The sequence below is a fragment of the Cryptomeria japonica genome, chromosome 9 (assembly GCF_030272615.1).
Source record: "Cryptomeria japonica chromosome 9, Sugi_1.0, whole genome shotgun sequence".
Lineage (NCBI taxonomy): Eukaryota > Viridiplantae > Streptophyta > Pinopsida > Cupressales > Cupressaceae > Cryptomeria > Cryptomeria japonica.
In genome coordinates this window covers 309,681,757-309,695,572 of record NC_081413.1, presented here as the reverse complement: position 1 = coordinate 309,695,572, position 13,816 = coordinate 309,681,757, and the positions used below count along the sequence as shown (strand labels likewise).

Genomic DNA, 13,816 nt, shown 5'->3' with positions numbered 1-13,816 from the left:
CCTCTACCAAGTGCTCATTTTCCCTAAAAAAAAGCTCATAAAAATTCAGTTATTTGCAATCTTGGGATTGAATTTGATGAAAACTCTAATTTTGCAAGAACTCCTGAACACTTCAAAGGATCTCAAATCTATTTTGTAGTAGCCTCAATATGTCTTTGATTAACCCTCAAAATTGTGGGGAAATTTGCCAAATTGAAAGAGATATATGCTTCGCTATCTAACCTCCTAAATAAAAAATCACCTTGTTTATTGCCTTTCAAATGCTAAGATCACAATCTAATACCATTTGTAATGAAATTACTTGCATAAGATAATAATATAATAGGAAATATGTTGACAGTACTTGATAATAATAAGTCACTTCAAGGGGGCAAACCTCCAAAAGTCTTCAATAAAAAAAAAAATCTCAATATGATGATTAGCTACTACTCACCACCTCTGATATGAAGGCATCCTTCAAATATTATAGCATCCTAATCCCAATGAGGCCAACTCGGCATACTATAATTACACTTATGCCCATAATTGACTCAATTAAAGATTATGCTAGCCAAAAGTTAGCTATACATATCCCAATTTAATCCCAATTAAGAAGAGCAATAGGTCTCCCATTCTTCAACTTGCACTTCAATTGTAAAAGCGGTCATTTTTATAGTAATAAGATCTATATGTCACTCTAAACAACAAAGAGGCCATAAAAACTATTTCCAAGACCTTGTAGCACTTGTATACTAAATTATGATGATGAATATTTGTGAATATTAACTCCTTCAAGTGTAATGTATGAATCATTTCTCTAGCTTTGTTTAAGTGTGATTTGTTTACATTAAAGATTTATCCTCAAAGGTCCATAATTTAACAAACAAACAAAACCCCAAAGAATTGATGAGATAATGATAATATATGGTGATGACAAAAGGCACCAAAAAAAGAACATTTTTGTATAAGATGGAATAAAAACTTACAAAAAGATTATTGATAAAGTGGAAGGAATTTCCTCTATCACCCCCTTAAGCCTATATGTTGAGGGCTTAGAATGGAGGTCGTATCATGCAAGTTAGAGGAAAGTTACACGATCAAAATGTTATTTGATTGAGGATAGGAGCTAGGTATATTGATGTTTTATTTGCTTGAGATTACTACAAAATTTGTGCTCCCTTTAGTGATATTTTTTACCCAAAAGAGTTTTCCCACACATAATGTTGTCCTCATTAATCTTGTGGTTTGTATTATATTATAGTGTTTCTTATTTATATTTCATTGCAAGGGTTTAATTAGATTTCATTTCTAAGATGAATGTTTTATTATGGCCATTAATCCTAGCTTCTCTACATTTGGTATTGGAACCTTGTTTGGTTGAAGTGGAAGCATTTGGTAATTTATTGAAAATCAAATCTATACGGTAAGAATTGTGGCATGCACATCCAAAACAGACATTGAGAAGTTCAATGGTACAAATTTTGACCTTGGGAAGCAAAAAATGGAGGATCTCTTGAAGAAGACAAATCAATGGAGAGTAGTGACAAAGTGAAATGCTTGTTGATATAATAGATGAAATTTGTAATAAACATCATAAAAAAAGGTGCAAGGGGCACTATCAACTTGTACCTTTCTAATTATATTCTTTTGAATGTGTAACTCCCCAAGCCTTTGTCCAAGACGTTAATGGCTAAAAATAGGATGAACATTTTTTTTCTTGATATAAGAGTAGCATACAAGGCACAAGGCACTCCTTCATGAACAGGGTGCCACAAAAGCAAATAATTATGCACTTGCAACCCACACCAATGCACTAAGCATGGTGACATCAATTGAAAAATTAAACAATTCATAGTACAGGGTCAACACGGCAAGCACAATTTATGAGATGAGGACTAGGTGCAAGTTTCCCACACCCACACCCACAACAACCTCATTTTAAACCTCAAGGTTCATAATACAAGTTGCATTTTGCAACATCTCATATTTTGAAGTCCAAGTTGGGGTTTTATGGGTGTTTTTTAGGGTTCTGGTAACCTACACTACTCCTTGCCTCATTAATTGTGTTTTCCATGGTGACCATATACCATGAATAGTTTTCCGTTGATGTCACCATGCTCAATGCATTGTTGTACATGACAAATGAATTGTTTGGTTTCATGGCATCTTGTGCAAGGAGTGCATTGTGACTTGTATGCTACTCTTATATAGCAAAAAAATTGTTTGTCATTTTTTCCCATTAATGTTAGTTAAAAGCTTGGGATATTACAAAATATTTCCAAAGAAGCTATTGTATTTAACTTGTGGGAAAGAATAAGTGATAAATATCAAAAAAATGAGCCACACAAATAAACTCTATCTAAAAAGGAATTTGTATTCATTGAAAATAAGGGATGAAGACTCAATTGCAAATCATTTAAATGATTTTTATTTGATTATGACTCAGCTAGGGCCAATTGATAATAATTGGACAAAGAGGATAATTCTCTTATTTACTTTGTTCTCTATTTGAATCATGGAAAAATCTTAAGGTTACAATTATTGGTAGTGTTGCAGATCCTAACTTGGATGTTCTTGTCACAACATTCAACGAATTGAGAAGAAAATCCATAGATGGATGTTCTAAAGATGCATTCTTTGTTTGAGGTGAACCTAGAGAAAATAAGGGTAAGGATAAAGGGGATACAACAATATCTTAACTTAAGGATAAATCTATATCTCCTAGTAAAAATAAATTAAAATGTTCAATCCATACAAAAAGGGCTACTTCAAGAGTGTAGATTAAGAAGAGGAAAAATAAAGATTGTGACTCCTCTATTAAAAATCCTCGAATGATTATGTTAGTGGTGATGCACTTCTTTTTTTGCATGTGTTAACATTGCTAGCAATGACTCATAGGTGAGTGTTTCAAGTGCCTCATTCCATCACTCATCATAAGGTCTAGCATTTAAAATATAGGAAATATGATGGGGGTGAGGTATTTCCGGGTGACAAAAATTCTCAAAAGATCATTGACCACGGAAAGGTAAAACTCATTTCTAGTGATGGTAGAGTTTATGATGCATTGCACATTATTTATATTTTTGTTTCTAAGATGGATGATGCTAGTGGGCATGTCACTTTGATAAGAATGGTTGCAAGCTAGCTAAAGGAAACTTGGTGTTGGCTAAGCGTACATGGTGTGAAACCTTTTTTATGCTAGATGCATCCCCTTTTTATAACTCTACCAATGTGATTGAAAATTTTAATTAATGTATATTTTGGCACCACATATTGGTCCACACTAGTGAAGAATGTATCAAATCATTAACTAATGAAAATATAATTGATGATTTGTTTTTTATTAAAAAAGCAGCGATGACTAGGGCGTCGACCCTTTACATAGTCAGAGACTATCAATAATACATTTGCAACAACAAAACCTTACAAATCAACAACCACCCAAACCCAACTCAAGGAGGGGTAGGGACCCAATAGATGATTTGTTGGACTATTCTATTGCCTTCTATTTATATGAGCATTGCATGTTGGTAAATAGAATGGTGAGAAGTTTCATTCTAGTAGCACTACAACAACAAGAAAATTTGAAGATATGCATACTAATGTGTTTGGGTTGGGGATGTACCTCCAATTGATATATGTCTCAATATTATGTTTCCTTTATTGATTGATGACTGCTCTAGATATACTTGTATTTATTTTCTAACACACAAATCAAGTATTTTGTAAGTTTGAGGATTTTAAGGTTCTTGTAAAATAAAAACAAATGGATAGGAAGATAAAAATATTAAGATCAAATATCGCTCTAAAGACTCTTGATTTATGTAGATATATGCACATATTGTGAGACATAAAACTACTTCATATATGCTACAACAAAATAAATTCCAAAAACAATAAACAAAACATTGGTGGCTAAAGCTCGAAATATGTTGAGTGGTGTTAAGCTTGAATACTTTTTTGGGGCTAAAACTATAAGTATTGCTTGGTACTTCGTAAACAAAATTCACTTCTACACTAGTTGATAAGACACCATATGAGATATAGACAAATGAAAAGTCATTTGTTTCATAGATTTGAGTATTTGATTGAGACGTATATTCATTTGCCTGAAGAAAAACAACTTAGTTTGAATTTTAAAATTGAAAAGTGTATTTTCGTTGGTTATGATAAAAACATTAAAGATTATATGCCTTGGAATCCTTTTAACATAAAAGTGTGACTTTCAAGGATCTTAGTGTTTTATCTGATGTGGAACAACCAAATAAAAGTAAATATGGTAGATTTTGAGATTAAAAAATAAAAGCAAGAAAATGCACCTAACAAAGAACAAATTGGATGAGAGGTAGGCGAGAATGAAGACTATTCGGAAGATAGTTCAAAGAAACATGAAGAAACTTTTACTCCACACTTGAGAAGGTCCACCAAGTATTGGAAACTAGATGAAAGATATAGCCCACCATATTTCTATTGTGTATTTTTTTCCTAATACTAGGGGTGAATCTACAATTGTGAAGGAAGCTCTTTCTTAAAAAGACAACAAGTCTTGAAAGAAAGTCATGGAAGACGTAATAGTGGCCTTGAGTAAAACAAAGAATTGGGATCTAGTTGAACTACTTGAAGGAAGAAATTCTCTATATGCAAATGGGTGTTTGAAAATAAATTCAATGTGGATGATAAATTGGAAAGGTATATGCATAGACTTATGCAAAAAGGTTATTACCAAGTTGAGGGAAAAGATTTTGATACAGTTTTTTCTCTTGTTCCTAAATTGAATTCCATTAGAATCCTTCTTTCTATTGTTGTTGATTATATGATTAAAAGTGAAGCAAATGGATGTTAGAGCTACATTGTTGCATGGAGATCTTAATGAAAATTTAATTGAAACAGCCCAAAAAATTTTAGTGAAAAGAAAGGAAAATCTGGTTTAAAAGTTAAAGAGATCTTTGTAAGGTTTAGAGTAAACACCTCAAATGTGGTACCAAAAGTTTGACGCTTTTGCTTTGGAGCTTGGTTTTGTTAGAAGTAAAGTTGATCGTGTTTATAACAAATAGATTATAATAACCCCTATCAACTGTTTCACCAATTTTTGCACCTTTTTCCCAATGAACATTTTAACAAATAGTTTGCATGCACGTTGTGAGAAGGTGTTTTCGATTGTAGTTTCAAATTTGCAATTTTATTTGGAACATAAAATTCATAACAATTCTTTGACATTCATATAGAGAATCATGACTGAATGTTTGTTTACAGCAACTTCAAGTAATAATTACTGTCATATGATAGATTACAGGGAATGAATGCAAATAAATTCTGACCTTGAAATGCTACAATATCTGACCTTGGAAGAAACACAAATATTAGTGAACAAGGATAACATGAATAACCATTGACATGCACCTAAGATAGCTAAGTTGTAGGTGACTCCAGTCTTCAATGCCTAACTCAGATCTGTTGATTATAACAGTAGACTCATACACTCTTCAATCTGCAGATATCAACATTCAATTCCTCCTATACTCTTGAATCTCCCACACACCAAACACAAATTTCTGAGTGGCCCAGCTATAGCAGCAAATCACGCCTCAAGCAGCATACTTTTCCTCATGTTCAAATGTACAAAGACCAGTGCCCAACAACATAGTCTTTCAAGTCCTCCTTGTTAGGGTTACACCAAGCATAAACCCTTCCAAATCGCCTCCAGTAGACCCTCAGACCAATTGCCCATATTGGGATGATAATGACACCCAGATAACCAGCTTTGTATGCCACTTATAGCAGAGATAAACACCAAAAATAATTTTGACCTACTCTCGCAACTCCACGTCTAGTGTTATTTTGATGAAGACAACCAGAAACAACAGATTTAAGAACTCCAAATTTATATACTAACTTATGCCTAGCTCCACAAACTACTGACCACCTTCCACTACCAACCACCAAGAAACACTTATTCGCCCAAGTTAGTGTTCATTTTCGCCCAGTGAATGCAACACAAGATATGGCATCCAAACAGATTGAAATCAACAACACCATTCACCCAGCAAACTGTGCTTTTTCTTCCAAAATATTTTATTCTTTGAATCATCAAAGGATTTTGCAAATAAACCCCTTCCAAACAAATCTAGAAATCACAACAATGAAGCACCAGCATAGACTTAGGATGAGTCTATCAACAATCAACCAAAGAAGATCTTTCACCACCATGTGTGATATTCTTTAAGAGGGTTTTTGTCCTCAAAAAGTTTGAGATGAACTAAATTCAATCTCATAGAAACACAAGGGTTTCACAATAGGAAATAATATAATCACATGAGCAAATGAGCTATCTTAATCTCCTTTTATACTTCTTCTGCCGATCTTTCCAAAAGATATAGTTTTAAATTGACTTTTAATAAAATAACCCCCTTTTTTTGCTCCAAAAGACCGTTTTATGAAATAATAGTTATATTTGATATGCAAGGTCCCTTTTTCAAGAATCCATGATTTAAATCTTTAAATTCCTTTCCAACAAGCTATTACACTAAGTTGTTTTTGAATTATTTTATAAAATTAAGCAACCTTTGTGAAATAATTAAATTAAAGCTCAATAATTCACCCAAGTTGTAGAAACTGCTAAACAACCTCGGAATCAAAATTTGACTATACTGAAATGATACTGACGATGAATAATGAAAATTGGGATCAACCAAGTAACTTTTTATAAATAGACACTCTCTCCAAGAATCTTGAAGAACACACCAGAAGCCAAAATTCACTTTAGAAAATGACATAGGAGTCCTCAAGAGTCAAGACCAACTGAATTCACTGTCAACAACAAACATCCTTGTAGAACATAACCTGCATCCTCCAAGAATCTTGAAGTTCCCATCATCAAACACCAAGTTGTTTTGATGAAAACAAGAACTAGACACAAGCTTGCAAATCAAGATAGCTAAAAAAATGGGGACATTACACAAATGGATAATCATTTGCTAAGAATTGCTTTATATGTTGAAATATATCATTCGATTGAACTAAGGGAATGATTAGGAAACTTAAAACTTAACTTTCAAATAAATTAAATATGAAGGGTAAAGCACTACAATATACATTTTGGATATGGCAATCACTAGAGATTCTGCTAACATAAAGCTTTGATTAAATCAAAGAAAGTATGTTGACGTTATTTAGCAAAGATATGCAAAAAAAGATGGTACTAAAATTTCTTTGAAACAATGCCGTACGTAAGTTTAATGATGATTTTGAAAATGTGCCAAATGTTTCATATGCTAGAGTGGTGTAGGAGGTTTGATGTATGCATTGCTATCATGTGTGATATACCCAATATTTCCCAACCAGTAGGAGTTCTTAATAGGTTTATGTCTAACCCTAGTAGCGAGCACTGGACCTATGTAAAACGTGTTTAAATATGTGTGGGGCTTCCGACTATTTGATTTGTTATCATGGTATTAATAATGTGTGCAAGTTGTTGGATGTACAGGGATCTATGGATGTGAATTGGACTAGCGATTTGGATAGCAAGAGACCTACAAGTTGTTATGTGTTTATTTTGTTTGGAGGTAAAGTTAGTTAAATGAGTAAGTAGGCAAAGTTTTGTTTTTCCACTAGAGAAGCAAAGTACATGGCTACAAGGAAGCATTGTGTCTACAAATATTGTGTTCAAGGGTTGGCTTTGGGAGGATGATGGTTAGGATCAATTGTGGCAATTAGAGTGTTATCTTCTTGGCAAAGAATCCAATGTAAAATTATTGTACTTAACATATTATTATTCATTGTCACTTGATTCATAAAATGGTTGAGGATAAGACAATCCAAATAGAAAAGGTTGGTACTTTAGAGAATATTCTTGATTCGCTTTCTAAGGTAATAAGAAATGGATTTTTTTTGTACAAGGAGGTTATGGGCCTTTCTCTCCCAAGAACTTCATTTAATTTATGTTTCTATATACAAATTCATTTTATGTTTCTCTATATATTCTTGCAATGTAAATATCAAATGGAAGAATGATGGGATTAGGTGAGCTATTCACCTTACAAGTCCTAGTCATCTTGTTTCAACTTAATTGTTTACAGATAATTAATTAGTAGCATTTTGAAAGTTAATGGAATGGATAAAATGAGATGCTCATATGAGAGGGGGGCATTTGTAATTATTTATTTACTTTTTAATGACTTGGAAATATTATTGTAATGGAGCATTGAACAGAAAGTAACATTGGAAAGGTCCAACTTAGGGATTATTGCAACCTCAAAAACCCTACACTACAATCACAAAACCTACAAAAATGAACATAAGGTTTCCAAGAGAGCTTTGTGGCACTTTTATGTAGGCCTCGCATGCTTCTAGAACTGCCAAAACATGCTTTCTATGCTTGGATGCAAATTGAACTATCCAAACCCTTCAACTTCCAATATTTGTCCAAATTGTCTAAAACCATTGCATATCAGCACGAAGTCATCTTGTAACTGTAAATGTATTGTAATTTCCAATTTAATGGACAAGTTATATGCAGGATGGTGTATTTTAATTTTGATATTATGCCTATAACACTAATATTGCTATCTTTCTTTTACTGCAGGTAAGGAGGATGAACATGTATCGATTTCAATGTCATCTCCTTTGATTGGAATGATGTATAAATAGTAGGATGGCCACGATCAAGTGGCACCTTGATCGGACATGTCTTTTAGACATGTCCGACCAAGATGTCACTTGGTCGTGACCCTTACTAACATCAACCGATCCATAACTAATCGGTGCTATAAACATACCCGATAATGAATCGGTATCATTTAACGATAACAGTGCTTATAAACATGCCCGATAATGAATTGGTATCATTGTTAATGGTAACAGTGCTTATAAACATATCCGATCATGAATCGGTATCATTTGTTAATTGTTACAGATATAAAACATACCCGATAATGAATCGGTATTAAAGCATATAATAATGGATTAATATAACGTAAACAATAACGATAGCTGTTAGCATTATATGCTATCGGGTTAATACCCCGATAGCATATTAATGCCGATATGAATCGACATTAATATGCTATCAGGTTAATAGCCCGATAGCATTTAGATTGATGCTTAACATAGTTAAGCAGGTCGTCAATCTAATCTATCATTATCCAATATCAATATCATAATTATGACCAATGTTATAGTCTGATAAACATAAAGCATGAATGAGTAAACTAATCACAGAATAGAGGAGATTAATGAGTTAGGAGAGCCTTATCTTGCAGAAGCTACTAATGCATTAACAGTAACTAACTATTAAGGATGGTGGCAAGACTGCCACTTGTTAGTAGGAAACAGTGGCGAAACTATAGCTTGTTTGAATCATCCCTTGGAAGACTAATTCTCACAAAACCACCACTGACGATTGCCAAACTGTAGTCTAGTGGAAACTAGTGGTTTTTTCATCTTTTAATTTTAACTTGTTTCTTTGCCTACATTCCTATCCTCTACCATCCATAAGATGCTCTTGATCATCCCAAGCCTTAGCTGATCTAAATGCAAGTCCAAACTGAAGCTCTGTTCTAGTCCAAAATCCTAGCTGGAAATGGAAGAAACTAAACACTTGATCCTATTTCAACGAGCCATTTTATAGATCAATATTATACCGAGTGAACAATCTTAATTGTCAGAATAACTAGGTCATACTTGACTATAAAATGGCAATATTTTAAATGATGACTATATAGAATCAAGGAAAAAAATGTAACAGCCCACCAAACTTTGACCTAATGGTATGTGAAGACACATTGAACCAAGATGGCATAGGTTCAAGTGTTAGCATGCTCAAGCCCCTAATGATTATTTGGTACTTTATGTCAATAAAATACCAATTGTGTATGTGTGGAGCTATGCACCCTCACCAAATATTCTAAACAATGTTTTCCATTCCAAAAATAGAGGAATATGCCAGCTAAGCCTTGATTTGTTTGAAAATTTGGCAGGCAGATTATAAACTATATGATAAAACTTAGAATCAAAATTATAACTTTCTACACCAAAAGAATGGACAAACTAAGTGCATACGTGTGCATTACCAACCAGCAAACCTTTAGAACATAATAAATTCAAGAAACCTCTTAAGGAAACTTCATCTTTGATTCAAAATTCAAGAAATTGGATTTAAGTAGATATTATTTATCGAGGATTCAACAAATATAATATATAAGTCAATGCCATTAAGCTTCAGACGGTTAGACGTGGGTTAGTACAATTTGTCAGTTATGTAGGAGCTTCAAGAAAGAACATTACCTATTATGCCTTTAATTCAGTACCAATCTCAGTAATCAGTTGACATCACAAGATTACACTAATAGAAACAATTAAAATAACAATGTTCTGACCTTCCCACTATTCTCTTTATTCCCCACAATAGTTTGGCAAGCAAGTCTCCAAGTCTCTGGTTTCTGCATTTGCAATTGAAATGGTTAAAATTTGAAAATTAGACATTAGATAGATTGTTCAAAACAATTTATAGATCCATTAAATTTATTATAGTAGAATAGATGCATATATTTTGTGTGTTATTAGCCACAAATCTTGAATGGTTACAAAAACATGAAAAGCCAATCAATCAAAAATGCATGAAACCATTCATCTCCCTGTTCCCACATTTTAATTTATATGAACCAACCTAGAGATATGATTTTCTTAATCTCTGAATAGCATGCAATTCAATTGTGCCATAAATGCTCTACATAATCCACTAAAACATTTAGAAGAGAGGAAAAAATGTGCACACCTTCTTTAGATAGCGTTCCTCTGTGCTTGTCCGCTCATTTAATAGCTCTTCACCTTGTAAAATCTGCAGAAATATTATTGAAACATTTTGAATATGAACCTTCGATAACATAAAATTCCAACTTACAAATTGAACATACAACTCAGAGAAATACATGATTAAATTCTTTAGTGACATCAATTTTTCGGATGGCACATCTCCATCCTGATGATGGATTGTGTAGTGTGATCTCAAATGTCCATTTTTCAGAATACTTTGGCATGGGTCTTTTCCAGAATCTTTTCTATCAATATGGACTGTGGTAACCTTAAAACCCTGAATGCTAAACAGTTTTACCCCATATTTATTATTTATTGATTCTAATTTTTAAACTTGATTACAAAATGCTGCTGATAAGAGAATACATGATTAACAAAGGATCCTATATTCAGGTTTTGTCCCTACTGACAAAAAAATCTTAATACAACATCTTTGTTAAGATACACCCTCTTAACACACTTAAAAACTCCTATAGCAGAAAAGAAATATACACAAATAGCCAGACATACAGTATAAAGACCTCCACAGTGCAAATTACATGCTCGATAATTTTATTAGAAGCCATTGCTAGAGAATTTTCAATGCCAGACAGACCTCAAAAGCAGATTTCAACACAAAGTCATAGTTCTTTAAAAACACAGTTCTTTGAAAACATACTCATGTTTCATGGTGATCGAAGTACATTGTATTTGAGGAACACTTGTGTTCATTGATTAGGTAAGTAATTAAAAAGCTACAAAATGGAGCAAGCATTTTACTATAAATATGTTTCACTACTTGCTCAATTAGAAGATCTACAATTGTTTTTATACCATAAATGTTTTTTGTAAAAATTACATCATTTCATTGATTTGTCGCTTGATTTCAAAGGATGAAAATCAACCATCATATTATCCATAGTTACCAGGTTTGAGAAACAAATCAGTCAAATTTCTATAGAAATTGAAATTTTCCAGACCTAATAAGACAAAATCAAACAGTCCAAACCAAACCAGATCTGGGCAGATTTAATATTATCTATCCAAGCCAATGGCCATTCCATTGACATCTTTCGTATTATAACAGATACATTGCTTAGACATTTTCAAGAAGAGGGAAAACACAAATATTTCCAACCATAGTCATCAGCAACATGGCAAACTGGCCCTGTCTCATCAAGAGGCACTTGTAAAACAAAAAAGCAGCAGGAATAGATGTTTCTAGCCCCCTGTTCCCTGTCTTGGGCACAACCATTTCTCAAGGAATGGTAAATTTCAAGCTATCAATTAAAGCTGTTTATGGCCTGCAAGAAGTTATCATCCATTTCTACTTCTTCAAAATAACATCTTATGAAACCCAAGATTGAGAAAGGTAGGAACTACCCCAAAACATTTCTAACCCTAGAACTTATTCCATAAAATAATTTTCTCTCATTTTCACTCATTCTTCTTCTCAGCTTTTTTTGATTGAAGTGAAACTATATCGATAAAATTTGACATTACAAAAACCACAGGAGAGAGACCTATAGGCAAAATTCTCGAAGAAATACATTTTACCGCCCATGACTAATTAGAAACTAAGATAATGTAGCAAAAGTGAAAACTATAGATATATAGTATAACAAAGATGAAAAAAAAAAACTAGGATTGCATATTCATTTAATGAACAGAACTAAATCTTCAGAAACTAGGTTGAGAAAGAGCTCAGTAACACTTGTTGGCATGGGGACAGCTCTGTTCCTGTGATGTCCCCAACTCAAACCATGAGGCTTAACGTTTAATTGACTGTCCTTTCCTTGGATTACCCATGACGAAGAGGACTTAGAGCATCATTGGGTAAGTGCCAAGAGTGTTTGGCTTGTTCTCTATTATATTCTTCAGTTGTGGACAAGTCTTTTTATGCAGCTTAAGTGATTTTAAATTGCGGGCACATCTTTTTAGGTAAATTAAGCGACTCTTAGCCTAAGGACTTAAGTTTTCCCCCAATTTAATTTTTGACTTAAGAGACATGTACTTTAAGTGATTTTATTAAACATGTGCCAAAAAGATAAACGGGGTGTGGGATTTCACAGAGCCTATTGGCTCATTTTTAGGGATTTTATTTGGAGCATTGGATTGAATTGGCAATGGATCGATGACTAAGGTTAAATCTTTCTTTTGGGAGTCATCATATAACATTTTAGGGTTCTTATGGAGCTCATTATGTTAATCAGTCTTTTCTCTATTGCCGCTGCAATCTTTGGCTTAAGGTTTGAAACCCTTGAGTATCCCTAGTTTCCAAGAGACATATGGGCTCCCCCTAGTCAGAAGCGTGTGTTTCGGTGAAATGGCTTTAATCTATGATGCCCTAGCAAATCATTTTCAGCGCTTCAATTCTTTACTAGGTTTGGACACCATTTTGAAAGTGAGTTTCAAAGTATCGGGATCAGATTTGGATAATCTACAGCAATGTGTCTTCATGTTTCTGAGCATCATTGAAGATAATAACATGAAGTACAAGTCAGACAGACCTAGCATTGGCTTTTTGGGGTTTTGGCAAGGTCGGCTAGGGCTTTGAAGACATATATCTGATTTAGGGCAAGGTAAGTATCCAATTTCTGATCAATCAGATGTAAGAGAGCAGCACATGAGTGGTGGTATCATAGTTTAGTTACACAAGATCAAGGTGGAATAGTTTCTTATGATCAATTTTGCACTACATTGATTGAGCAGCTTGACCACAAGGATTCAGAATTTCAGAGGCACACTCTAGAGAATTGCCTCAATTGAGACAGATTGGGACACTTGAAGCATACATTTCAGAGTTTCAATAGTTGTCAGTAATGGTTTTTGATGCAACCGAGAGATTGAGCAGCTTGAACACAAGGATTCAGAGGCACACTCTAGAGAATTGCCTCAATTGAGACAGATTGGGACACTTGAAGCATACATTTCAGAGTTTCAGTAGTTGTCAGTAATGGTTTTTGATGCAACCGAGAGGAGCTTGACTTCTTGGTTCATAGAGGGTTAGTCAAAACCTCTCAAGGGTTGGGTCAAAGCTTTTGATACA

The 13,816-nt window shown here is 33.6% G+C and overlaps 1 protein-coding gene across 2 annotated transcripts in view; it reads right to left on the bottom strand.

Annotated features, from left to right (window-relative positions):
* Nucleotides 1–13,816, bottom strand: part of LOC131079603 (photosynthetic NDH subunit of subcomplex B 3, chloroplastic) — a 114,653-nt gene that overhangs the window by 9,331 nt on the left and 91,506 nt on the right. For both annotated transcript variants that reach the window (XM_058017603.2, XM_058017604.2), the window contains 2 exons: nt 10,751–10,813; nt 10,353–10,415 (listed from right to left, as the gene is read on the bottom strand). In XM_058017603.2, coding sequence (XP_057873586.2) covers nt 10,353–10,415; nt 10,751–10,813 — 126 coding nt within the window. The remainder of the gene's footprint in view (nt 1–10,352; nt 10,416–10,750; nt 10,814–13,816) is intronic.